General features: G+C 47.5%; 1 protein-coding gene across 2 annotated transcripts in view; it reads right to left on the bottom strand.

Moving 5' to 3' along the window:
• Nucleotides 1–783: 783 nt before the first annotated feature.
• Nucleotides 784–24,575, bottom strand: part of KIF5A (kinesin family member 5A) — a 44,629-nt gene continuing 20,837 nt past the window's right edge. Inside the window, exons 4-29 of one of the 2 annotated variants that reach the window (XM_049783063.1) lie at nucleotides 24,301–24,405; nucleotides 24,007–24,055; nucleotides 23,024–23,079; nucleotides 22,731–22,818; nucleotides 22,407–22,531; nucleotides 21,491–21,595; nucleotides 19,966–20,114; nucleotides 19,709–19,857; nucleotides 19,038–19,213; nucleotides 17,260–17,328; nucleotides 16,729–16,935; nucleotides 16,312–16,458; nucleotides 14,242–14,430; nucleotides 13,812–13,929; nucleotides 11,717–11,781; nucleotides 11,502–11,611; nucleotides 10,818–10,919; nucleotides 8,724–8,784; nucleotides 8,336–8,407; nucleotides 7,189–7,293; nucleotides 3,974–4,190; nucleotides 3,338–3,491; nucleotides 2,955–3,037; nucleotides 2,517–2,544; nucleotides 1,977–2,092; nucleotides 784–1,006 (exon numbers count right to left, since the gene is read on the bottom strand). In XM_049783063.1, coding sequence (XP_049639020.1) covers nucleotides 2,014–2,092; nucleotides 2,517–2,544; nucleotides 2,955–3,037; nucleotides 3,338–3,491; nucleotides 3,974–4,190; nucleotides 7,189–7,293; nucleotides 8,336–8,407; nucleotides 8,724–8,784; nucleotides 10,818–10,919; nucleotides 11,502–11,611; nucleotides 11,717–11,781; nucleotides 13,812–13,929; nucleotides 14,242–14,430; nucleotides 16,312–16,458; nucleotides 16,729–16,935; nucleotides 17,260–17,328; nucleotides 19,038–19,213; nucleotides 19,709–19,857; nucleotides 19,966–20,114; nucleotides 21,491–21,595; nucleotides 22,407–22,531; nucleotides 22,731–22,818; nucleotides 23,024–23,079; nucleotides 24,007–24,055; nucleotides 24,301–24,405 — 2,808 coding nt within the window. In that variant the 3' untranslated portion in view covers nucleotides 784–1,006; nucleotides 1,977–2,013. The remainder of the gene's footprint in view (nucleotides 1,007–1,976; nucleotides 2,093–2,516; nucleotides 2,545–2,954; nucleotides 3,038–3,337; nucleotides 3,492–3,973; nucleotides 4,191–7,188; nucleotides 7,294–8,335; nucleotides 8,408–8,723; nucleotides 8,785–10,817; nucleotides 10,920–11,501; nucleotides 11,612–11,716; nucleotides 11,782–13,811; nucleotides 13,930–14,241; nucleotides 14,431–16,311; nucleotides 16,459–16,728; nucleotides 16,936–17,259; nucleotides 17,329–19,037; nucleotides 19,214–19,708; nucleotides 19,858–19,965; nucleotides 20,115–21,490; nucleotides 21,596–22,406; nucleotides 22,532–22,730; nucleotides 22,819–23,023; nucleotides 23,080–24,006; nucleotides 24,056–24,300; nucleotides 24,406–24,575) is intronic. The other variant, XM_049783062.1, reaches the window with a different exon arrangement.

Here is a 24,575-nt window from a genome sequence, read left to right as displayed (position 1 = left end):
TGTTTTGGGACCACACCTGGGAGGGCTCAGGGCTTACTCGTGGCTCTGTGCTCATGGATCACTCCCTGCAGAACTCAGGAGACCATATAAGTCCCAGGCTGGCTGCATGCAAGGCCAGTACCATGATCAGTATACTACCTCTCTGGCCCCTCCAGTGAATTTTGAAACCACCTCTGGTGGCGCTCAGAGGTTACTCCTGGCTCTGCGCTCAGAAATCGTTCCTGGCAGGCTCAGGGAACGACACTGGGATGCTGGGGATTGAACCTGAGTCCATCCTGGGTCGTCTGCGTGCAAGGCAAATGCCCTACCGCTGTGCTATCACTCTGGCCCAGGGGTTAGAAAATATTAAAAGGAGTTTTTACGGGAAAGGAAAGTAGTCCCTGAGCAATAGGGACCAAGAAGTCCTTTGACAAACTCCAGGATGAGGCAAAGGGCACACCCAGAATCCCTCAGTGCTAGGTGAGAGGTGAATGAAGCAAATTATGTGTCAACTGTAGCAATATTTCCGTTTTACCCTCCCCTGTGCCAACTGTGAGAGGAGGCTGGCAGACTCCATTTCTATACCTCACCGGATGCTGAGACTTCTTCTGCTTAAGGCTTTGCGTGTGCACATGTGTGTGTGTGCATGTCTATGTGAGGAAGATTGCAGCCCTCGAACTCCCACTTTTTCCTTTCATCATTTCCGTGGCTAACACCAATTAGTGTGAGAGACAAAAATATGAGGGAGAAAGAAGAAATGTTCACCCTCCTCCCTGTTGTCCCAAATGAGAAGGGAATATACTATGTTTAGAAATTGCTTAAATATACATCAGTAGATACTTAAAGAGAGTAAGACAGAGACATAGCAGCAGCTTCTGATATATAGATACAGAGTACAAAGAGATACAGAGTGAGTAAGAGGAGACATCAAATGGTACAGTCAAACAACGAGGATTGGGGAGCGAGTTAGTGTCAGAGACCACAGGATTGCAGCATGCTGAGAAGAGGCCTCAGTCCCTCTTAGAAACTGGGAAGGAAAGAGAAAGAATTTGTGAGGAACCAGGTGGCAGCCAGCCACTCAACAGGAACTAGGCAGCCTCTATATGAACCTTGGTTTATAGTGCTGTTCATAACTGCCAACAGCCAGATATCACTCTCCCTTCTCCCCTCTTGTCCCTACACCATCCCTCATTCTTCCTTTCCCATTACTGGATTCTGGTTGCATAGGCCTTTCCATGGGGTGTGCTTAGCTAACTAACCTGAAAACCCCAGGAGAAGGGTTGGCTTGGCTAGAGACCCATGATAGACTAGCCATGTTATAGCTTCAAGTTTTCCAATAATTCAAAGCGAACAATGATGCAAGCCTGGTTTCCAGTTCCAAGTCCTAATGCAACCATAAGGAGGAGCCTGGTTAAGTCTAAGAACAGGAAGGTACTTAAGCTGCTATAGAAGAGGAATTGGGGGCTCAATATGAAGTCATAGTTGGTTGCTACCTCCACTGAGAAGGTAAGAAGGGAGAGCTGACACTGACGCTTGGAGAGATAAGATCTCACAAGGCATTGCATAAAGCATGCCAGTGTCACAGACAAGCATATAAGGCTCTAGCTCAGTAAATATAGATTTCTCTAAAATGAGTTTAGGACACCCTAAAATTGGGAGGGAATAGGTTATGATGATCCCCCACAAGAGCCCCTTAAATCTACTGGTGTCGAATTGGACTCTAGAAATGCTACAGCCCTTGATGCTTTTGACGTGTGACAGTGACCCCTAGTGGTAGGATAACTAGTGGTTGCTACTAGGCCCAAGGAAAAGCATAGAAGGGAGGAATTGTCCAGAAGACAGGCAGCAAGGATTTGGCCACACAAGGGAAAAGAGAGGAGGAGAGGGAAAACTATGTTGTAGCATTTTGAGATGACCCCCAAAGTGGGAGAAACAAAGAGACTGTAGGCAAGAGAGGAGACAACCTGAGTCTAGTAGGAGGAGCAGCCTGAAGCTACCTGAAAGTGCTTCAGTCCGCAGCAGTCCCCAGGCAGATTAGCTGGCTGCTGTCTCTTGATGGAGAGGGAAAAGCTTGGCCTGGTCCTCAGCCTCATAGCCGCACGGCAGGTCGCTCCTAGAAGGGATTAGCACAGTCACAGAAGAGGCAGCTTTGTAGAAATGAAAGTGTTCCTGTCACCAGATTTTGCTCTCATATTATTCCTAGGAGATAGTGGCAAGGGCTATCCAAATTGCACAAGAATTCAGGGAAATGAAGGCCAGAGAGTTGTAGTTGCTTGCCAAAGATCACAAAGTTCCCAAAGGTGAAAGAGAAACAGGGTCATCAGCTAGCCATGGTCATATTCCTGGCCCCCCCACCCCATATCTGGAACCAGAGATGGTATTACAAGTGGGGGCCATGTTCTCCAGATAGTGATGGCAAGACTGGTTTACATTCCCGCTTATGTCCCCTGAAAGTGCTAGGAAACCCTTCTAAGTAGGGAAAGAGGGGAACGTAGTAATATCTTCAGGTCCCACCCAGATCCTGGAGACTAGTGTACCTGTTGTCATTGATATCTGTGGCATTTCCTGAGGAGATTGTCATTGTTGAGAAGGCATGATTGAAAGAAGATAAGAGAAAAAGAGAAAGAAGAAAACTGGGCATGAGTAAGTTTCCTCCAATCCTTTCACATCTTCATCCCTCACTCTTGGGGTATAACTGCCACCTGGGTCTGTCTCTATCTTCAACTCCCCCAATGGCATCGTTTTTTTAGTTTGAGTGTTAAATTTCCCTGACCAGTCATCAAAGAGAAAGGGAGAAAGGAAAGGAAGGGTGGTCTAATGGGCATGATAGTGGCAGGAACCTATTTAAAAGTCCAGACCTGAAGGATGAGTGGTGGTCAAGCTACCATTACTGGGTCGCTTACCTTTCTTACATTTTTTCAGTTTTTCCCTGTGGATCCCAAAGGCTGGATCCCTTCCCACTCTTTCTCACTCACCATTGTCCATATTGGCCTTCTGGTAGGAAGTCCAGGGGCTACCAGAGGATGTGGCCCCACCACTGGTGCAGGAGTCTGCGAAGCTGTACAGAACAGAGGAGAGAAATGGTCTCTGGTGCCTACCCTCCATTACTCAGGCAACTGATCCACACACCCTCAGGGATCAAGTCAAATCCTTCTCCCATCCCCAGAGAATAGAGTATAACATGCATGGTCATAGGCTGAGAAGGTGATATGCACCTTCCAGTCAGGGGTGTGAAGGTGAGAAAAGGCTGAAGATGAAGCTACTTAGAAAAAAGCACTACATCTCACCCAAAAACCAACCTCACCCCTCAATGGGTAGGAAGCCAACCCATACCTCCCCACCCCCGTCCGTCACTCACTACACATCTGAGGTGGCACTCGGTGCAGCCTGCAGGTACAAATTCTGGTAATTCTGGAAGAGGTTGTTGGTGTAACTAACACACTCGGGACTCCGGGTGCCAAAGGGTTTGGTGGGTGAAGTGGCTGGGTAGTGGCCAGGTCGGACAGGTTTGGCTGTGATATAAAGGAAGACAAAAAGGAAAATGACCTTGAGGAGGTTAACAGGCTGCCCTGCATTTTGCTCTAGTCCCGGATGTTGTCGGCAGGTGAGGAAATGAGTGATTTATAAGAGAATTCACTTTGTTGTTGTTGTTGTTCGTTTGTTTTGTTTTTGGGTCACACCCAGCAGCGCTCAGGATCCCAAAGGCTGAGGGGTTCCTCCTGGCTCTACGCTCAAAAATTGCTCCTGGCAGGCTCAGGGGACTATAAGGGATGCCAGGATTCAAACCACCATCCTTCTGCATGCAAGGCAAACACCCTACCTCCATGCTACTTCTCCAGCCCCAAGAGAATTCACTTTTATACCTTCCAGGGGTGAAGTACGATGGGATGATGCAGGGAGCATAAATAGCAGTAACCTGGCCATTTGACACTGTGCTAAACCCTCCCCCAAGTGGTGAGGCCACCTGGCACGCTGGCATCCTCTCCCTACTCACCAATCTGAGCTGAGTGACCCCGCTTGCCAGAGCTCTTGTACCGCACAGCCTCCTTGATTCGGTCCACCTCCTGCTGATAGCGGCGCTTGTCCTTCATGGCACCCTCCTTGGCCTCCTTCAGTGCACCCTCCAGGGCCTTAACTCTCTCAGCCGTAGCCCTAAGTCGTTTTTCCAGTTTAGGAAGCTCACAACGCAGATCTGCATTGTCACGTACCAGCTGTGGAGGGGGACAGGGCAAAGGGAAGACGGAGAGACCCAGAGAACAGCATATATGGAGAGGGCAGAGGGTGAGAGAAAATAAGGGGAAATCCAGTCAGAGAAGATGGAGATCGTGTTGTCCCATTGCAAGTTCTGTTCTTTTGACCATATCCAGGTGCTATTCTTTCCTTCCCACTCAGCAAACAATGGTCGGGCATTAAGTTAAAAAAATGACAGCTTTTCTGTGCAGCAAAAGGTGCCAACTTCACTGTGGCCCATATGTCCCAGTCTCCAACTAGACTAAACCTACCTTCGCCACCCCTTCTCAGCCAATATGTCACAGCTTGTGCCAGACCAAAAGCCTCACGGCAATCATGGGGATGAGGTTACCCCCCTCACACAGAGATGGCTTAGTGGCATGCAGAGGAGGAGGGCAGCAAGAGCAAAGGAGCCATCTGGAGGATGGATTATGGTGTTAAATGACGGTGCATTGCGGTACAGTGCAGAGCAGGAGCAGAAGCTGGAAAACCAGGTCCCATCTTATCCCCATTCCCGCTCCCCAACACACACACACACACAGCGCCCCATAGGAAGGAGAGAAAATGTTTGAGGTTTCACAAACATTTGTGCTCATCACCCCTCCCCTTTAAATTCAGCTAGAGCAGGGGTGCAACCACCACAGCCTAAACATACTCTCTGCTCACTTCCCAGGGGACACTGCGCAGGAGCCAGGCCTGGGAGAGCTCATGTAAGTAGGAGTGGTGGGGACCACCAGGGAAGGAGCAGAGCAGGAAACACTGTCATGCCCCACTAATTTTGAATAATTTGGAAATTAAGAAGCAGTGTTTTGTGGGCCAGACAGATAGCACAGCGGTAGGGTGTTTGTCTCACACACGGCTGACCAGGATGGACCTGGGTTCCATCCCCGGTGTCCCATATGGTCCCCTGAGCCAGGACCGATTTTTTTTTTTCTTTTTTGGTTTTTGGGCCACACCTAGTAACACTCAGGGTTACTCCATGCCAGGAGTAACCTTGTATGTCAGTTGGTGTGGCCCAAAAACTAAAAACAAAAAACAAAACAAAAACAGTGTTTTGCTGTGACAGTAGCTAAACTTAATTTGATTTGTTTTGTTCTGTTTGCTGTGTCAGCAAACCCAGGACCTCACGCCTGCAAAGCAAATAAATGCTTTAATGCTGAGCTGCTCCCCTAATCTCAAGATTAATTTGGAACCGGACTATGGTACTGATGGTTGAAGATTTTGTTGACCAGGAAGCCTCTATATCTTTCTTGTTTATCTTTCTAGTCTTGTATTGACCAATGCAAGAAATTGTGAGTTTCTCACTTACAGTTGAGGCACTCGGGACTAAACTACTTGGGAGCAGAAGCAGCAGGTTCTATGAGGGGGGAAAAAACAGCTTGTGTTTTCCTGACATGAGCTGCAAGGTTGGTAAACCTGGAGGATGTTAAGTGAATAAACTTGTCACATAAAATAAATACTCTGTGATCTCATCTTCATGAGGTGCTTAGAGGAGTCAGTATCATAGAAAATAAACTAGTAGTTGCAAGGAGCCTGGAGGAAAGGAGTGAGGAGGTTAAGAGTTTAATGAGTATCTACAGAGCTTCGTGTTTGCAAGAATTATGGGGATCGAGGGCAGTGATATTACCCAACGCTATGAATATAAATACCACTGAACACTGTCGGTGACACATTTTACATTAAAGTGCATTTTACCACAATGAAACAATTGTAAGTGGAATAGGAGGAACTACAGGAATATGCTTTTGGGTATTTTCAGAAGAAAAATTCTTACAAAGAAATAAAAAAGAAAGGCAAAACTGGGCCCGGAGAGATAGCACAGCGGCGTTTGCCTTGCAAGCAGCTGATCCAGGACCAAAGGTGGTTGGTTCGAATCCCGGTGTCCCATATGGTCCCCCGAGCCTGCCAGGAGCTATTTCTGAGCAGACAGCCAGGAGTAACCCCTGAGCACTGCCGGGTGTGGCCCAAAAACAAAAACAAACAAACAAAAAAAAAACAAAAACAAAAAAAGGCAAAACTAAGAATGGTGTTCTTCCTTGTGCTTCAACATTGTTTTATAATAAGCAAAGGGAGGAAGGTGGTAGTAAAGGCAAAGAAAATAAGTGAGCTCTATAGACTAGCAGTACAATTACAAATCCCAATTCTGGGATCTTTATTAGCAACATCAAAAGTTGGGGAAACCTTACTATTTTATGTATATATGTTCCTTTTGCACTGGGCGGAAAAGAAGTTTAAGTTTATTGAGAATATGCATCTGAGGAATTTTAAAGTGGATCTGAAAAGCTGGGGATGAAGTATAGGTTAGGGTTTATTTTATGAACCACTTCAAAGGGCTTGTTGACAGACGATGGCACCTGTCTTCAAGGCTGAGAGATCTGGCGCTAGTGGGGTGCTTCTGCTCTGTGTGTACCAAACATTTCCTGTCCTGACTCCTAGGACTGTCCCTCTTGCTTCCCCACCCCATACCTTTGAAACCCAGTCATCCACCTAAGCAGCCACAGCAGCAAGGAAGGGGACAGAGAGGCAGCAACTTAATACACAAAGACTGAAATGGCCCCACCTGGGGGCTGGTGGTCCATCTTTATTTCTCAGCACACTGCCCAGGCCTAAGCCAATAGACTTTTCTCCACAAGAGAAAGCCCCCACTTCTTCTTGTCCAATATTTTCTCTCTCAGGCTAAAGCCTGACCAGGACCCCTTGTGCAAAGTTATAGCCAGAGGCTTCTGCAACCTCTATCCTTCCCCACTAACCACAAAGGCCTGGGCAGAGGCAGGCTGGAAGCTGAAAGAAGGGAAAAGTGGAACTAAATATGAAATAAAGACAGCCTCTGTAGGTAAAGTCAAAGGGGGAAAAAAGTAAGGAAAATATCCAAGTAGATTTTCCTAAATCCAAGGGACCTCTGAGGATCAGTTATCAGAGGCACCTGGCCTCAACTTCTCTTCCCCTTTCCCCAGCACTCACCCCCTCCCCAAGTCTTACCTGTTTGTGAACCTTTGTAAGCTGTTCCAGGTTGTTCTCAAGAAAGGAAATCTTCTGCTTTTGGGAGTGAATCCCCCCACTGTCCTCGGGCTCCATTTCTGCACTCTGAAAATGAAATTAAAGATGTAGCTGGTGCAAGGCCCAAAACCCAACCTGTCCTGATTTGCTGATTCTGTAAGACCCCCTACTCCTCTGAGACCGTCAAGGTTCACCCATATGTCAAGAGCTAAGAATAGCCTCTGAACACTACCAGATATACCCCTTAGTTATACCCCTTCAACTTTCCAAAATAAAATAGGTTTGGAAAGATTGTCATTTGTATATTAATTTTGGTTTGATGGAGTATGTAGTAGAATAGTGGTTTGCTTTTTTTTTTCTTTGTTTATGTGGGTTTATTTTTTGTTTTTGGATCACACCCGGCAGTGTTCAGGGGTCACTTCTGGCTCTGTGCTCAGAAATCCCTCCTGAAATGCACAGGAGACCATATGGGATGCCAGGATTAGAACCCCAAGCGTCCTGGATCAGCTGCATGCAAGGCAAATGCCCTACTGCTGTGCTATCTCTCCGGCCCAATTTGTTTTTTGAGGCCACACCTGGCAGTGCTCAAGTCAAGGCTGTTACTCCACCCTGGATTAAGGTGTAGCTACCTAAGACCCGCCCATTCCTGGGAGGGGTCTTGGAATAGGTAGATAAACCTTTGAGTGAGGGGATTAAGGGTCTTTCGGCCCTGCTGAGCTCTCTGGCTTCTGGGTCTCTGCCTCTTTTGGTCTTGGACCAGGATGGAGGCCAAAGGGAAGATGGCTGAAAGGGTTAAGACGCAGAGTAGCCTAGAATGGCTGAATGCTTGAAAGGTTATGAGATAGGCCACACACATGTGGTGAATAGGGCATGAATAAAGCTGATGGTTCCTGATGCCTGCCTGTGAGTGAGTGATTTCGCCTTTCACCTGGGCTTGGGACCCACCGGCTGGATGGGGTTGCGGAGCCACGTGGCCTAGGATGGCAGAGAGAAATCCATCGCCATCCATCGCCATCCAGCCCCATCGTTAATTATTTGATACTACAAAGACCATGTCAAGCACCCCATGGGAGAAACCTGAAATGGGAGAGAATATGTGGTCTGGGTAAATCCCGATGGTGGCACCTACTTTCTTGACTCGAGTCGTGACGTCTTGAACGAACAGCTTGCGAAGATTGTGGAGGGTCTGGAGTTCCCGGGCCTGGAAAGAATCATCAGATATAAAGAGTAGCCATATACCAGGCCAATCTCTGTCCTCCAGGATTAGAACATGTCTTTGTGATAAAATGCATACCTTGCATGCACAAGAACTGGGTGGCATCCCCCACTACACATTGCAAAATAAATTAATTATCGGAACTTTCTATCTGTCGAGTTAAGACTAAGCAGGAAAAGGTATGTCCTATAAATGCCACAGTCTAACCTGGTAGAAGGGCAAAAGAAATAGGGTCAGGAAGAATCAGGCAGAAGAAATGAAGGGCAGAAGAGTCAACCTGACACAGAAGAGAACCACTTACAACGGTCTCCTCCAGACCCTTGAGGTCCTGCTTGGACTGCTCATGTCGCTCGTACAGAAATCTGAAGGAAGAGGAAAAGAGAAGACTTACTGAAGAACTCTCCTTCCCCAGCCATGCTCACTTCCCTCCTCCAATTCTTTCACCTATATTTAATTATTTGTTACACCATTTACTCATGTTAATTAAGCAGATATTAGCAAAGAAACAAGGATGTTTGTTTTGCACATGGCTGTTCCAACCCAAATGCAACCCCTAGTATTCCATATAGCCCCCAATCACCAACAGGAATAATTCCTAAGTTCAGAGCCAGGAGTAACCCCGGAGCATCACCGGCTGTGACCCTTTCCTCCCACCCCCCCCCAAAAACAGAAACCAAAAAAATCAGTAAGATCAGTTTCATTAAAAAAAAAAAAAAAATCTTGGGCCCGGAGAGATAGCACAGCGGCGTTTGCCTTGCAAGCAGCCGATCCAGGACCAAAGGTGGATGGTTCGAATCCCGGTGTCCCATATGGTCCCTCGTGCCTGCCAGGAGCTATTTCTGAGCAGACAGCCAGGAGTAACCCCTGAGCACTGCCGGGTGTGACCCAAAAACTAAAAAAAAAAAAAAAAAAAAAAAAAAAAAAATCAACACTGGGGGCCCAGAGAGATAGCACAGCGGCGTTTGCCTTGCAAGCAGCCGATCCAGGACCAAAGGTGGTTGGTTCAAATCCCGGTGTCCCATATGGTCCCCCGTGCCTGCCAGGAGCTATTTCTGAGCAGACAGCCAGGAGTAACCCCTGAGCCCAAAACCCAAAAAAAAAAAAAAAAAATCAACACTGGGCCCGGAGAGATAGCACAGCGGCATTTGCCTTGCAAGCAGCCGATCCAGGACCAAAGGTGGTTGGTTCGAATCCCGGTGTCCCATATGGTTCCCCGTGCCTGCCAGGAGCTATTTCTGAGCAGACAGCCAGGAGTAACCCCTGAGCAATGCTGGAAATCAACACTATTCAGAGCCAGGGAGATAGTACACTGGGTAGGGCATTTGCCTTGCACATAGTCAACTTGGGTTTGATTCCTTGCATCCCATATAATCCTGAGCCTGCCAAGAGTAATTCCAGAATAAAGAATCAGGAGTAGCCCGTGAGTACTGCTCGATGTGGCCTCAAAACAAACAAACAAACAAAAAAAAACAACCATCATTCTACTACATATTCCATCAAACCAAAATTAATATGCAGGTGATAAGCTTTCCAAACCTATTTTTTTGGAAAGGTTGAAGGGTACTACAATCTGGTTGTGTTCAGGGACTATTCTTGGCTCTAGGCTTATGAGTGAGCCTTGGTGGTGCTTAAGAGGAGCAAAGGCGGGCCCGGAGAAATAGCACAGTGGCGTTTGCCTTGCAAGCAGCCGATCCAGGACCAAAGGTGGTTGGTTCGAATCCCGGTATCCCATATGGTCCCCCATGCCTTTCAGGAGCTATTTCTGAGCAGACAGCCAGGAGTAATCCCTGAGCACTGCCGGTTGTGGCCCAAAAACCAAAAAAAAAAAAAAAAGAGGAGCAAAGGCCTTATGCACTATCAGCAAATCAACATCCTGATGAAGCAGTTACATTGGGGCCAGTGCATTCTCTCTGGCCCTAAAGACTCTTGTTCTATGCATGTAAATTCCATAGGAATTTGATGAAATCAAACCATTCCTGGTGTTTCACAGCCTACTTTTCTTTATTGTAGAAGGGGGGTTGGGTTCACACCCAGCAGTATTCAGGGGCTATTCTTGGCTCTATTCCTGTTGCTGCTCCCTGGACTATATCTCCAAGCAGAGTCAAGTGAGCGAAAAGCAAACACATTATCTCCCTCTTCCACTCCTGGAGCCTATTTGGAACTAAACAGACCATCGCCAAAAAAGAAAAAAAAAAAAACCAGACCATTGCAAACATCTTTCCCGAGTTAATATTCAGAGGTCATTTCTGAACGGGTTTCTTTTTTCCTTGATTTGAAAGTGTATTTGCTTTCTAGAGCCACCACATCCACATCACCTCTCCACCAGGGCCTGCCTCGGCTGGGCTGTCTGAGGTGAAGTCTGAGCCAACATGGCCAGGGGCCTGCTGTCACTTACGTCAGCTCCTGGAGTTTGCTGCTCTTCTCATGTTCTTCATTCTTCAGCTTCTCATAGTCAGCCTGCAGTTTCTCGAGCTCTAACTGGAGCTTTTGATTCAGGCTAAAGAAGACAAGCAGGGATTAGAGACGATGAAAAGATACTAATGTGGGAACTAGAGTCCTCAGACATGTTCCTTCTTTTTTTTTTTGCTTGGTTTTTGGGCCACACTCAGTGGGGCTCAGTGGTTGGTTACTCCTGGCTCTGTGCTCAGAGATTATTGCTGGCAAGATCCAGGGGCCATATGGGTTACCAAGAATCAGACCCAGGTCAGCTGCATTCAAGGCAAACACAATATACTGCTGTACTATCACTCTGGCCCCCAAATTTTCCTTCAGTACAAGTGAATCCACTTTAAGATGGATGCTTCCACTTTCAGCTGTCTAAGGCACACTACCAACCACTGTTTGCATGGCAGAGCAAGGAAGCCTAAGCTATCTAGTCATGTGAACCGCTAAGATAGGAGAAATGTCCTATCCTCTCCTTACATTTAACACTTTGAGATTAGGCTGAAAAATAGTGTCCTTAAAGGAAAAAAGCACCTGAAAGTTAAAGAACTAGATTCTGGCCCAAACAGGAACAGAACATGACAGTGGGCAGAGCCCAGTGAGCAAAGGTACTAAAGCTGTCCAGAGGAACTCTTACTCTTTGAGCTCATCAATGATCTTCTGCTTCTCATTGATCTCATCTCGGAGCCGGGCCAGCTGCCGGTGATGGGCCTCCCGGTGACTCTCCATCTGCAGTTCCAGAGCCTTCTGCAAACAACCCCATTCTAAGCTCAAGGCCAAACTTCCAGGTATCAGTTTGTTTAAAACCAACGTAGCTTGTCACTCATTCCCCACCACCATTAACCCATTCACCTTCACTTCATCTGCGTCCTGAGTATCCGGCTCCTTGTCCTTCAGGGCCACTTCATGCACAGTCTCTGAGGGAAAGAGAAGACAGATTTACATCACACCTACTGCATCCAGCAAGAACTTCACATTATGACCAGAGCTCCAAGCATGGCATGGGGACAACTGCCTAGAATGAATTCCCAGGGATGTCTGACTGAATTAAGGTGGACCAATTGGATAAGGTAGGGGCGGATAATTTAAAGTTCGTGGTATCCAAGAGCATGCTAAACCATGTATGAGTTGGTCTCCATGACTTCAATCTTTCTAATATTTTTTTTGTTTTGGGGCCACACCCGGAAGCATTCAAGGATAACTTCTGATTCTGCACTCAGAAATCACTCCTGGCAGGCTTGGGAGACTAAATGGGATGCCGGGGATCAAACCCAGGTCTGTACTGGTTTGGCCGTGTACAAGGCAAACGCCCTATCACTGTACTATCTCTCCAGCCTCAACTTCCTAATATTTTTGAGGGTACTGTTGGTTGGTTTCTTTGAATGATTATAGTTTTCCCTCTCTGTCCCCTCAGGAGCTTGGAGTCCTGAGGACTTGAAGGAGTGTATAAAATGTAAGATCTCTGGGGAAACTCCAAAAAAAAGTAATGACCACAGATATTTCCCAGGTTGTCTGGTCTGGTCTGATACCTCTATGGCATTCTCAGAAAGGGATGCACAGATTCCTTTTTCTGCATAAACTATAGCTGCCCAAAGCCATACCCTACTCACTCCAACAGAAATGGCCCAGCTCTGCAACTTAACCTCTTCAAACTTCCAGTCCAACTAATTTGCTTCAGATCTAAAGATCTGGACACTTCAATATTTTATAGTAGTGTCAGCCCAGTTGTATCAGAAGAAAGCTGATGGGAAAGTTACATAGTCATTTAACTATCTCAGTGAGCCTAACAGTATTAAAAAAAGTTCAGCTAGCAACAACCAAGGTCAGTAAATCCTTAGACACTGACTTTACTAATACCTGGAAAGATATAAACAGTCATTTCAAACTGAATCTTGTTGATCTAAGTTTTGATAATTGCAGTTGTTCGTTGATAATTCCAGTTTGTTAAAAGCAATAAGAAGTAAATTTGTTTGAGCCTGCAAGGAGGCAGGCTATGGTGGTAGGTGGAAAACTGGGGACAATGGTAAAGGGAAGGTCACGCTGGTGGTAAGATTGGCATTTGAACACTTAATGCCAGAAACAACTTCATTATGAACAACTCAGTAAGCACAGTGTCATAATAAAAATTAGAAAAAAGAAAAAAGGGGCTGGAGAGATAGCATGGAGGTAAGGTGTTTGCCTTACATGCAGAAGGATAGTGGTTCGAATCCCGGCATCCCATATGGTCCCCCGAGCCTGCAGGGAGTGATTTCTGAGCATAGAGCCAGGAATAGCCTCTGAGTGCTACCGAGTGTGACCCAAAAGCTAAAAAAAAAAAAAAAAAAAAAAAAAAAAGGAGGTATCTGGGGCCAGAGTTATAGTACAGTGAGTAGGAAACTTGTTTCGCACATAACTGACCTAGATATTATCTCCACACCCAATATGGTCCTCTAAGCCTGCCAGGATTGACCCATAAGCACAGAGAAGTAGTAAGCCCTGAGCACCACCAGATGTGCCCCCGTCAAAATATAGATATAGGGGGCCCGGAAAGATAGCACAGCGGTGTTTGCCTTGCAAGCAGCCGATCCAGGACCAAAGGTGGTTGGTTCGAATCCCGGAGTCCCATATGGTCCCCGTGCCTGCCAGGAGCTATTTCTGAGCAGACAGTCAGGAGTAACCCCTGAGCACTGCCGGGTGTGGCCCAAAAACCAAAAAGAAAAAAATATTTAGATATAGGGGCCAGAGTGGTGGCACAGCAGTAAGGTATCTGCCTTGCCCATGTTAGCCTAGGATGAACTGCAATTCGACCCCCCAGCATACCATATGGTCCCCCATGCCAGGAGTGATTTCTGAGTAACCCCTGAGCGTCACCGGGTGTGGCCCCCCAAAAAAACAAAACAAAACAAAACAAATATATTGATAGATTAAATATAGATATATGTACTTAAAATAACATTTAAGGTCTCACCCTGGGCCTGGAGCTTCGCTAACTCATCACTCAGGGAGTCATAAGATTCTTCCAGGTGCCGCTTCTTTAGCTCCACACTCTGCATGTATTCCGTAAGTGAACGAATCTTGGCCTCATGCTGGTACAAAAAACGGGTTGATGAAAGGAAGCAGCAGATACACAAAAGACACAACTCAGAGCAGCATCGTGTTCCATCAACTCCAGCTCCTCTTTGGGCCCTCCCCTTTGTCTATGCCTTCTGTGGGGATACAGGTTTGGAGACTGTTCCTCAGGAAATTCTTTCCTTTAAAGCCTAAACACCTCTGCCTCACTACTTTTCTCTTTGATTTTAGCACACCCCAAGCCCAGACATAAACGTAGGTAGCAGTTTTCTCCCCAGTCACACAGCCACACTCTTTCACCTTGGCTCTTTCACTCCTCTGGCACTTACCTGTGAGATGAGAAGCTGACAGGATGACAGCTCCCGGCCTGTCACTTCCATCTTGCGATGACATTCCACCTGGAGATTCTCCAGTTGGCGGCACCGCTTGACCACAGATTTGACTTCTGATTTGATTTTGCTGATGTAGAGCCGAGCCACTGTGAACTCCTCCTCGATGGCCCCACTGATCTCCACAGGCTGTGGGGTGGACAGAGGGAGGAAGAGGTGATCTTCTGCTGAAGGGGAGCCTTTGAGCCCTTCCCTTGCTCCCTTCTTTACCCTGCACACACCCTCATATACAGAAAAGGAAAATATCCTCTGAGCCACTTTAGTGGCTTTTTTTTTTTTTTTTTTTTTAGTTTCTGGGTCACACCTGGCGACACTCAAAGGTTACTCCTGGCTCTGACTCAGAAATCACCCCTGCCTTGGGGGACCATACAGGACACCAGGGGAATGAACCACCATTGGTCCTGGGTTGGATGCATGCAAGGCAAATGCCGTACTGCTGTGCTAACTCTCCAGCCCCATACTATCTAGTTCTTACCCGTCACATTCTTCTACCTGCACCTAAAGATTCAATTCCCACAGACACGCTCTTCATGTCAGGAAACAACAGGGCTTCCTTACTTGAGGTCCCAAGCACTGTCAACAGACTGGCCCATATCATCCCTAACCTGTGCCCCAACTCGAGATCCTGTGATCAAACATCTCCTTCCTCCCTTTCTTTCTTCCTTTTTCTTTAAACCCTTTTGTAGGGGAAGGACTTGGGTCACACTGGGCTGTGCTCAGGATTCTGTACATAGGGATCTCCCTAGCAATGCTTGAGGGACTATGTGCAGTGCTAAGGATGGACTGGGGTCAGCTATATGTGAGGCAGGCCCCTCACTCCTGTATTATCTCCCTGACACTTCCACATGCTGCTTTCTCCAATGTCTTTTCATTGTGTTTTTGCAGATGAGTCTATGCCTGGGGGCCTTAGGAGGCAAAGTCAGGGTGAGGCAGGGCCGCATAAGGGATTTTGCTTACTGAATATTCACAATAAAAAATCACATTAGTAAGAAAAAAAAAATCACAAAAAATTGCATTAAACTGCTCGGGGTATACGAATGTTTAATGTGATTTTTTCTTACTAATGCGATTTTTTTTTGTTTTTTGTTTTTTGTTTTTGTTTTGGGGCCACACCCGACGGTGCTCAGGGGTTACTCCTGGCTGTCTGCTCAGAAAAAGCTCCTGGCAGGCACGGGGGACCATATGGGACACCAGGATTTGAACCAACCAACTTTGGTCCTGGATTAGCTACTTGCAAGGCAAACGCCGCTGTGCTATCACTCAGGGCCCAACTATTATTCGGTAAGCAAATAATTGTGTATACTGCGATATTTGAAGACCGGTCTCGGGCCACAAAATGTTGTACAGAGGGCCGCAAATGGTCCGCGGGCTGAGAGTCTGAGACCCCTGGTCTAAGCAAACCCAGATTTCCTGGATTGACTTTGAAGGTGTGTCTCCTGAATTGTTTTTACTTCTTTTTGTTTTGTTTTGTGTTGGGGCCACACCCAGTGGTACTCAGGGATTCTGCCTAGCTCTGCACTCAGGAATCACTCCTGGTACTGCTTGGGAGATCATATGGTGAGAACTGAATTCGGATCACTGCATGCAAAGCAAGCATGTAATATATATAATGTAATATAAGCACTGTAATATATATCTCTTTCAGGCCTCTAGATTTTTTTATTTTTTTATTTATTTTGGTTTTTGAGCCACACCTGGTAATGCTCAGGGGTTACTCCTGACTATGCACTCAGAAATCACTCCTGGCTTGGGGGATCATATGGGATGCTGGGGGATCAAACTGTGGTCCATTCTAGGTCAGCCGCATGCAAGGCAAATACCCCACCACTGAGCCACTGCTCCAGCCAGCCCCAAGGCCCCGGGAGTTTTGACTGCCTTTCCCATGTCCCTGAGGTTCTGATTAGGCCACGTCCATCCCCCCCACCCCCCACCCCCACCCCCCCCCACCCCGGCTCCCCGGTCCCAGAACAAGAGGGAAGGGCACAGTGGGCCTCCTCTTTCTCCACTCACCAGCTTAATTTCCCCGTTGCCTACGATGACACTGAACTCACTCAGGTCCTTCATCAACCCGTTCAGCACCTCAGCAATTCGTTTTCTCTGGTGTCCAGTGACCTCCTGAAGCCGCTGCAACTCAGACTCCAGAGACAGCATGGAAGCCTGGAAACAGCTCCTCAGGTCAACAACCCACAGCCATTCTCCCCATTCCTCCCCAACTGGGGCCTAGGCCTCTCCCTTCAGATATGACCCTGAGGGCTGAGACCAGGGCCCTCCCGAAGACTCTGGAAGAATGAGGATACGGAGACAGTGCAGCAGCAAGGGAGGGAACCTCTTTGCACACAGAGGAGCAGTGCTGAACTGCAAGCAGGCATGGCAGCTGAGGGAAAAAGGGGGGACGGGGCGTGGCTTAGAGCCCTCCTTGGCACTCACCACCTTCTGGGACAATTCATCCACCAGCAGCTGGTTCTGCTGGCTCTTCTCCTCCACCTCCTGGGACTTCTGGTCGTAGTTCACAGCCAACTCCTCCAGCGCCTGAAGGACTTCCTTCACCTCATCCTTGGCAGCATCGTTCTCCGACTGCAAGTGGCTCAGCTCCCTCTGGACCTTCTCATTGTCCCCTCGGGTGGACACCAGCAGCTTTGGGGAGAGGAGAGGCAGGTGAGGGAGTAAGCTATCTGTGGCTCTTCTCCCAGGTTTACTATCAGGAGACAAAGGTCAAAGCAAGAATCAAGAGGAAGTGGGTTTTAGGTTTCAGAGAATTAAGGTAACAGAATAAGGCACTCAGATACCCAAATCTGTACTACAAGCAAAGCCCTTGGCAAAGTCCCCAGACTGCCACAGTATTATGTGACCCAGCAGAGGGCCTCTGTTGGCTGTATAAACATCTTTTTTTCTTTTTTGTTTTTGCTTTCTCAGTGAATACCTCCCATCCCGCTCATGTCTTGTCCTCCCTCCCATTACCTCCTCCTGATCCAGCATTTGCTGCTTGAGTTTCTCTATGAGCTGGCTTTGCTGGTTGATCTCATCATCCTATTGGAGACAAGAGGGAAAGATGGGGTGAAGGGATGTTACTCCTTCCAAATTGAGACTGGGTTTGGGGTGGAAAAGGAGCCTCATGGAAATCCAGTCATTTAGATGTAGAGTTAGAAAGTCCAAATCTGAAAAAAGGTTCATGCCTCATCTTCTTTCCTCTGTTTTTTGTTTTTGTTTTTCATTTTTTTTTTTAGTGTTTGGACCACACTCTGCAGTGCTCAGCGGTTACTCCTGGCAGACTCAGAGGACCATATGGGATGACAGGGATCAAACCCAGGTCAGACGCATGCAAGGCAAATGTCCTACCCACTGCGCTATTGCTCCAGCCCCTCCTTTCTCTGTTTCTGCCTCTCTTTGTTTGCTTTGCTTCATGGTGTCAGGGATTGAACCCACGGCCTCACACATGTGAGGCAAGTACATCGCCCTGAGCTGTATTTTTGGCCCCTGTCCTTGATTATATTGATTTTAATTTTTGGATTTTGGGCCACACCCAGTGGTACTCAGTGCTTACTCCTCTTTGTGTATTTAGGGATCAATCCTAGCAGTATTTGGGGGATCATATTGGAATTGAACATGGCTGGTCATGTGCTAGGCAAGTGTCCACTATATTATCTCTCTGGCCCTACCTTTGCTTTTAAGTATCTTTCTTCCTGAAAGCTGATATAATTTAAATAATAAATAGAAAAAGCCTCTAAATGTTCATATCCTTTAACCTAGAAATCTCAGTTTGAGGGGCCGGAGAGATAGCATGGAGGTAAGGCGTTTGCCTTTCATGCAGGAGGTCATCGGTTCAAATCCCGGCACCCCATATGGTCCCCTGTGCCTGCCAGGAGCAATTTCTGAGCCTGGAGCCAGAAATAACCCCTGAGCACTGCCCAGTGTGACCCAAAAACCACAAAAAAAAAAAAATCTCAGTTTGAATCCATGCTAACCAAGTCATTCAAAAGCAAAGTCCTATGCTCAACAGGCAAAAATGGTCACATCAGTCATGTTGAATAGCTAAATTCATAAACTAGAAGCCCTATAAAGTAAAATGTTTGTAAAGTAAACAAATATATTTCGATAAAAGAACTGTTAGTTACTATATAAAAATACTTTTATGGAGCTAGAGAGAATAGCTCAATGGGCTGGGCTCATGCTTTGCATGCAGGATTCCCAAGTTTGATCCCAACACCATTTAGTCCCCTGGCTACCACTGGGAGCAATCCCTGAGTATTAAGCCAGGAGTATCCCCTGAGCATTGCAGGGTATAAATACTTTCCTGGGGGTCATGGATATGGCTCGAAGTATTGGGACACATGCTCTGCATTCAAGAGTCCTGGATTTGGTCTGGGCACCAGGCCAAGAAGTACCCCCAGAAACACCAGGTATGACCAAAAACAAATAACCTTTATGAAGAATTGTTAAAGTAGGGAGACTGCTCATAATCAAATGCTGAATGAAAAAAATCAGATGCAGAGTTACAGATATAGTACATCTCAATTGCATGGCATATGAATGGAGAAATGCAATGTTAATAATAATGTTCTTTCTGAAAGGTCAAGTGAAAGATGATCTTAAATTATCTTCTATGTGCTGTTAAACTTACCTCCCCCATTTTCAATAAAGAGCATTCCTCCCCTTTAAAATCAGAAAAAGGCTGTTTGAGCTATTTTTTTTTTTTTTGATTCCCTCACTTCTCATCCCTCCTGCCCGCCTGGTCTCACCTTGTCATCAAGCTGCTTGTAGAGGCGGCGGATCTCCTCCTCATACTTCTGCCGCTCCTCAGGGGCGATGCGCACCACGATGGATGAGTTGTCATTCAGAGGCGTCTCCTCGCAGAGCTCAGCTCCCAGGGCAGCACCCTCACCAGCCAGTCGCTCAGTCTCGGGAACATTCTCTCCTGGATCAGGGGCAGAACAAGGTAAGGGATGCAAAGGGAAAGCTGGAGCCTCTGGCCTGTCCCCACCTTCCCTCACCCCTTCCATATCCAGAAGCCAGACCTCCATTTCTTGTTTTTGCTTTTTTTTTTTTTTTTTTTTTTCAGTTTTGGGGCCACACCTGGCAGCACTCAGGAGTTACTACTGGCTCTCACTCAGAAATCACTCCTGGCAGGCTCAAAGGACCATATGGGATCCAGGGATTGAACCTGGGTCCGCCTAGGGTAGGCAGTATGCAAGGCAAAATGCCCTACTACCATGCTATCACTCCGACCCCAGGCCTCCAGTTCTACTGCTAAGTAGACCTTTAACTTGAGGTAGTCACCTCCTTCTCCCCTTGTGATTGCTCTCCTGTGCCCCTCAAGGAACCCCCTTTCCTAAACATCTCCCAGGCAGGACCCCTCTTGGCTCCTTAACTCTCCTCCCGCACCTCACACCCCCACAAAGTCCCCTCTAACCACTGCGCCAGCGGCTCAGCTCAGCCTCCAGCTTCGCAATTGTCTCCTTCTGTGTCTTGTTCTTCTCCTTCTCCTTCTCATACTTCTTCTTCCACTGTTCAGCTGTTAGCTCCAGATTCACAGAGGCAGTGTTCTTGATGGTCTTTGCCCTGGGTGAGAAAGAGAGAGTGCAGAGATGAGCCCTCCACTAAGCCCTGCGTCACACAGAGTGGAGAGAGAAGCGGGACCAGAATGGTGTTGGGATCCCTGCCACTGACCGCTGCCCAAACATCAGGGTGGACTTGGTCTCCGCGTCATTGTAGCTCGACGGGGAACAACAGATGAACATGGTTGTCCGGCAGTTGCCCCCGAGAGAATCCTGGAGAATCCTCGTCATCTTGCTATCGCGATATGGGACATAGCTTTTCTATGGGTGGAAGGAGACCACAATTCAGAAAAATTAATTCAATAGGTTCAGGTGTAGCACATATCTAGCATGTATAAGAGTCGGGGTTTAGAGGCCAGAGAGACAGCACAGCGGAAGGGCATTTGACTTGCACGTAGCCAATCCTGGATGGACGGTGGTTCGAAACCTGGCATTCCATATGATCCCTCGTGCCTGCCAGCAGTGACTTCTGAGCGCAGAGCCAGGAGTAGCCTCTGAGTGCCCCCGGGTGTGACCCAAATCCCCCCCCCCAAAAAAGAATCTGGGTTTGATCCCTAGCACCATATTATCCCTGAAAAATCCCTTGGCACCTTCACTGCCAGGAGCAGCTCCTAAAAACAGTAATAATTCCTGGTTGTTAGAGGGATAGTATAGTGAGTAGGACATGAACCTTGCATGCAGCCCATCTGGATTCAATCCATGGCACCCCATATGGTTCCCCCAAGCCCTGCCAGTCATAAGAGAAGAGAAGGGGAGTATGTTTTACAAAATAAAATAAATAAATAAAGGGCCGGCAAGATAGTATAGTGAGGAGCATACTTGCCTTGCATGCAACTGAGTTGGGTTTAATCACTGGCACCCCATTTACTCCCTAAGCCTCACCAGAATCTGGCTCTAAGCACAGAGCCAGAAGTAAGCCCTGAGCACCACCGGGTGTGGCCCAAAACACAAATAAATAAAATTCTGGAACTGGACAGAGTACAGAAGATAGGGTGCTCATGTTTCATGTGGCTGACTGGTCCAGATTCAATCTTGGAAACCTTACAATTGCCAGGATTGATCCCTGCGTGAAGAGCCAGAAGTAAGCTGAGCAATGCTCGGTATGGCCCCCAAACAAAATCAAACACATAAAATTTGGAGGTTTTTTTTGTTTGTTTTGGGGCCACACCCGGAGGTGCTCAAGGGTTACTTCTGGCTCTGTGCTCAGAAATCACTACTGGCAGGCTTAGGGGACCATATGGGATTGAACCCAGGTCTGGCCAGGGTTGGCCACATACAAGGCAAACAACTTACTGCTGTGCGATAGCTCTGGCCCCCAAACACATACAATTTAACAGGAGAATCTAAAAGGATAATGGGGACTGGAGAGATAGTATAGTAGGTAGGGTGCTTGCTTTGCATGCAGCCAACCCAAGTTTAATTCCCAGCACCTAATATGATCCCATGAACCCTGACAGAAATGTGATCCCCGAGTGCAGCGTCAGAGTAAGAGTAAGCCCTGATCACCGCTAGATATGGTCCCCAAAAGAAAAAAGCACCAAGTAGGGATGGAGGAACCTATGAATCAGGTATGTTTCTATTGGGCTTTAGGAGATGGGAGACTGGCCAGAGATGGAAACATGGGGGCTGATACTCACAGTGCCCTCCGCCAGTGCAGATATCACATTCCCCAGGGCAGACAGGGACTTGTTGATATTCTTTGCTTCATCCAGCACGGCTCCCTCGGCTCCAGTCTTGCTCACCTAGCAGGGCATTAAGAACAGAGTTTGTCATGACTGTAATCATACAACTACAATCATATTTGTAATCACGGTATTTAAATAAAGATAATTTAACAATAAAAAAAGGAACAGAGTTTGTTGAGGCCATAACTGTTAGACAGTGGGCAGGGTGCTTGTTTTGTACACAGCCAACCTGGATTCAATCCCTGACACTCAGAAGTGATCCCTGAATGCAGAGTGAGGAGTAAGCCCTGAGCGCACGAGCACACATACACACCACACGATGTCATAAATAGCTGGAAGGCTACCTTTTTGCTACTGAGAAGGGCTCAACTCAAAGAGTGGAAGTGACAAGAATAAAGGACAGAGAAGATCCCTCCCCTGAACTCCCTTGCCAAAGTCCAACTCTCACTAATACATACAATTCCATTGCTATCTTACATCACAAGGAGCAAAAAAGCAAATTAGGGGTCAGAGTGATAGCACAGCAGTAATGTATTTGCCTTGCATGCAGCTGACCCAAGACGGACCCGGGTTCAATTCCCAGCATCCCATATGGTCCCCCAAGCCTGCCAGGAGCAATTTCTGAGTGCAAAGCCAGGAGTAACCCCAGAGAGCCTCCAGGTGTGGCCCCAAAACAAACAAACAAAAAGGCAAATCAATGTTACGAGGGGTGAGAGAGGGGCGACTCACGCATGACTATTAACAGAAATACTCAAAAATGAGTCAAGGTCATGACTGGACCATCTCACAAATATTCTAAGTATCATGAAACTAAGCAAGGCCACACTCCCCTCCCCAGGGCTTCTTTCCTCCCCAGAGGACCCCTGACCTTCTCGCTCCCGGCCAGGTCCACCAGATACAACTTCCCACTGAGCTTCTGCTCAGTCTCCATGTTCTCCTGCTTGATGTTGATGAGGAAGATGCTGTGGCTGCGGGAGCTGTGCTCATTCATGTCTGTGGCAGAGAGAGAAGAACCGCCCCTGTTCAAGCCCCCACCTCCGCCCCTGGACCCTTGGAGCCACCAGCACTCTCTCTGCTAGTCTCTTTCCCGGAAAAGTGTCCCTCTCTCCTGGGGGACAACCTTCTAGGCTCACTCTCAAGTCCCCTGCGCTATCTGACACAGTGCAGAGGTACCCTTCATGTCCCCACTCACTGGTGACAGCCACATGACGATTCGATTTCCCTTCATCAATCACATCTAAAATCTCCTCGGGGCTGGACACGAAGCGTTCGGTGCAGCCCTGTAGGGGGCAAAGAGACAGTGATCTGTGGATTCAGATCCAGACATGAAATTATTCTGTATCCCAACAGAATACATTTTCAAGAGAGTATCTTTTCCAAGCCTCTGGACCCTCCTGCCCACCCTCTAACGTCTGGATCCTACCCTGTCCTCACATTCACAATCTCAAGACACCAGTTCCCAGAGGTCCTCGACCCCATTCTCACCTTGACAAACGGCACCCGGTTCTTGTCCTCGTGCACGGACAGATTTGTCTTGGTCACTGAATCAAGACAGTACAGGGTAAGCAGTGCTGACACTTCCATTCCCACCCCGTGCACCCTGCAGTTTGCTCCCAAGGTGGTTTCTTCTATGTGCAAAGGGAGGGGATTCCCTAGGAGATCTCTGCCCCTGATGGCCTAAAATTGTTTCTCCTCCTGCATGATCCAATTCAAGGTTTCCATCTCCTCCCCAGCTGGCACTTGAATTCATCTTCTTTTTTGGGGGGGGACCATATGGGACGCTGGGGGATCAAACCATGGTCCATCCTAGGCTAGCACCCGGCAAGGCAGATGCCTTACCGCTCTGCGCCATTGCTCCAGCCCCCACAGCTTATATGTGTGTGTGTGTGTGTGTGTGTGTGTGTGTGTGTGTGTGTGTGTGTGTGTGTGTATACATATATATATATATATATATATATATATATATATATATATATATATAAAACACCCAGCAGCGTTCAGGGGTTACTCCTGGCTCTACACTCAGAAATCGCTCCTGGCAGGCTCGGAGGACCCTATGGGATGCCAGGATTCGAACCACCATCCTTCTGCATGCAAGACAAGTGCCTTATCTCCATGCTATCTCTCCGGCCCCTGAATTCATCTTCTAACCCTTTCAGTTGGTTTGTGACTGGTTTTGGTTTTGGAGTCACACCCAGCAAAGCTCAGGTGCTATTCTTGCCTCTGTGATGAGTGACCCCGAGAGATTAGAGGACCATTTGTGACGCTGGGGATTCAAACCAGGATCAGTGAGAGCCAGGTAACCACCTTAACCTCAGTACTATCTCTCTGGCCCCTGACTCAAAGTGGAAGCAAAGGAAATAGATATATGTGTGCAAACCCTCTGCACCTCTTACCTGATTGTACCTAATCCCAATGGCCCAGCCCTCCTTACAAACCCCACCTACTGGCGTGAAATCATCACTCACCATCCAGGAGGTCACGAATTTTGTCCAGGTAAATCTCAAAGTAAGAAACCTGGTTAGGGAAAAAAGGAGATGATCAAGAGGGTCTCTCTTCCATCTGGTACAGGGATCTCAAGCTACTGTGAGTCTCATGAAGTGGTGAAGTGATGGAAGCAGCAGGAAAGGAGCAGAAGAGAGTACAATGGAGTAGAATTGAGGTAACTAGAGGGCAAGAATAAATTGGGATCCCCAGGCTTTCCCTGGGTTCATATTAGATCCTCCCTCCTGGCCTCTTCCAGCGCCAGCTGACCCACTCACCTTGATATGGAATTCAAGGTTCTCGTCCATGGAATAGATGTGGTTGAAGATATCTCGGGCAATTCGAGGAATGATTCCCATCAGCTGGGGGTCATGCAGCTTGCCCTGGGGAGGGAGAGGATTCAAGCATGAGGCTGGGGCCCAGAGAGAATGAGACAGGTCAGAGGCATGCAAGTGAGCACAAAGAAAACTGCTGAGAACACTGTTAGTCAGAAATGATTGCTGCCCTGACTATAAATGGATGAAAGAGAGAAGCAAGCAGCCTCCTGGACTTT

This window comes from Suncus etruscus, chromosome 11 (genome assembly GCF_024139225.1).
Source record: "Suncus etruscus isolate mSunEtr1 chromosome 11, mSunEtr1.pri.cur, whole genome shotgun sequence".
Lineage (NCBI taxonomy): Eukaryota > Metazoa > Chordata > Mammalia > Eulipotyphla > Soricidae > Suncus > Suncus etruscus.
Note: the sequence above shows the minus strand (reverse complement) of the source record. Positions and strands in the feature narration are given on the sequence as shown.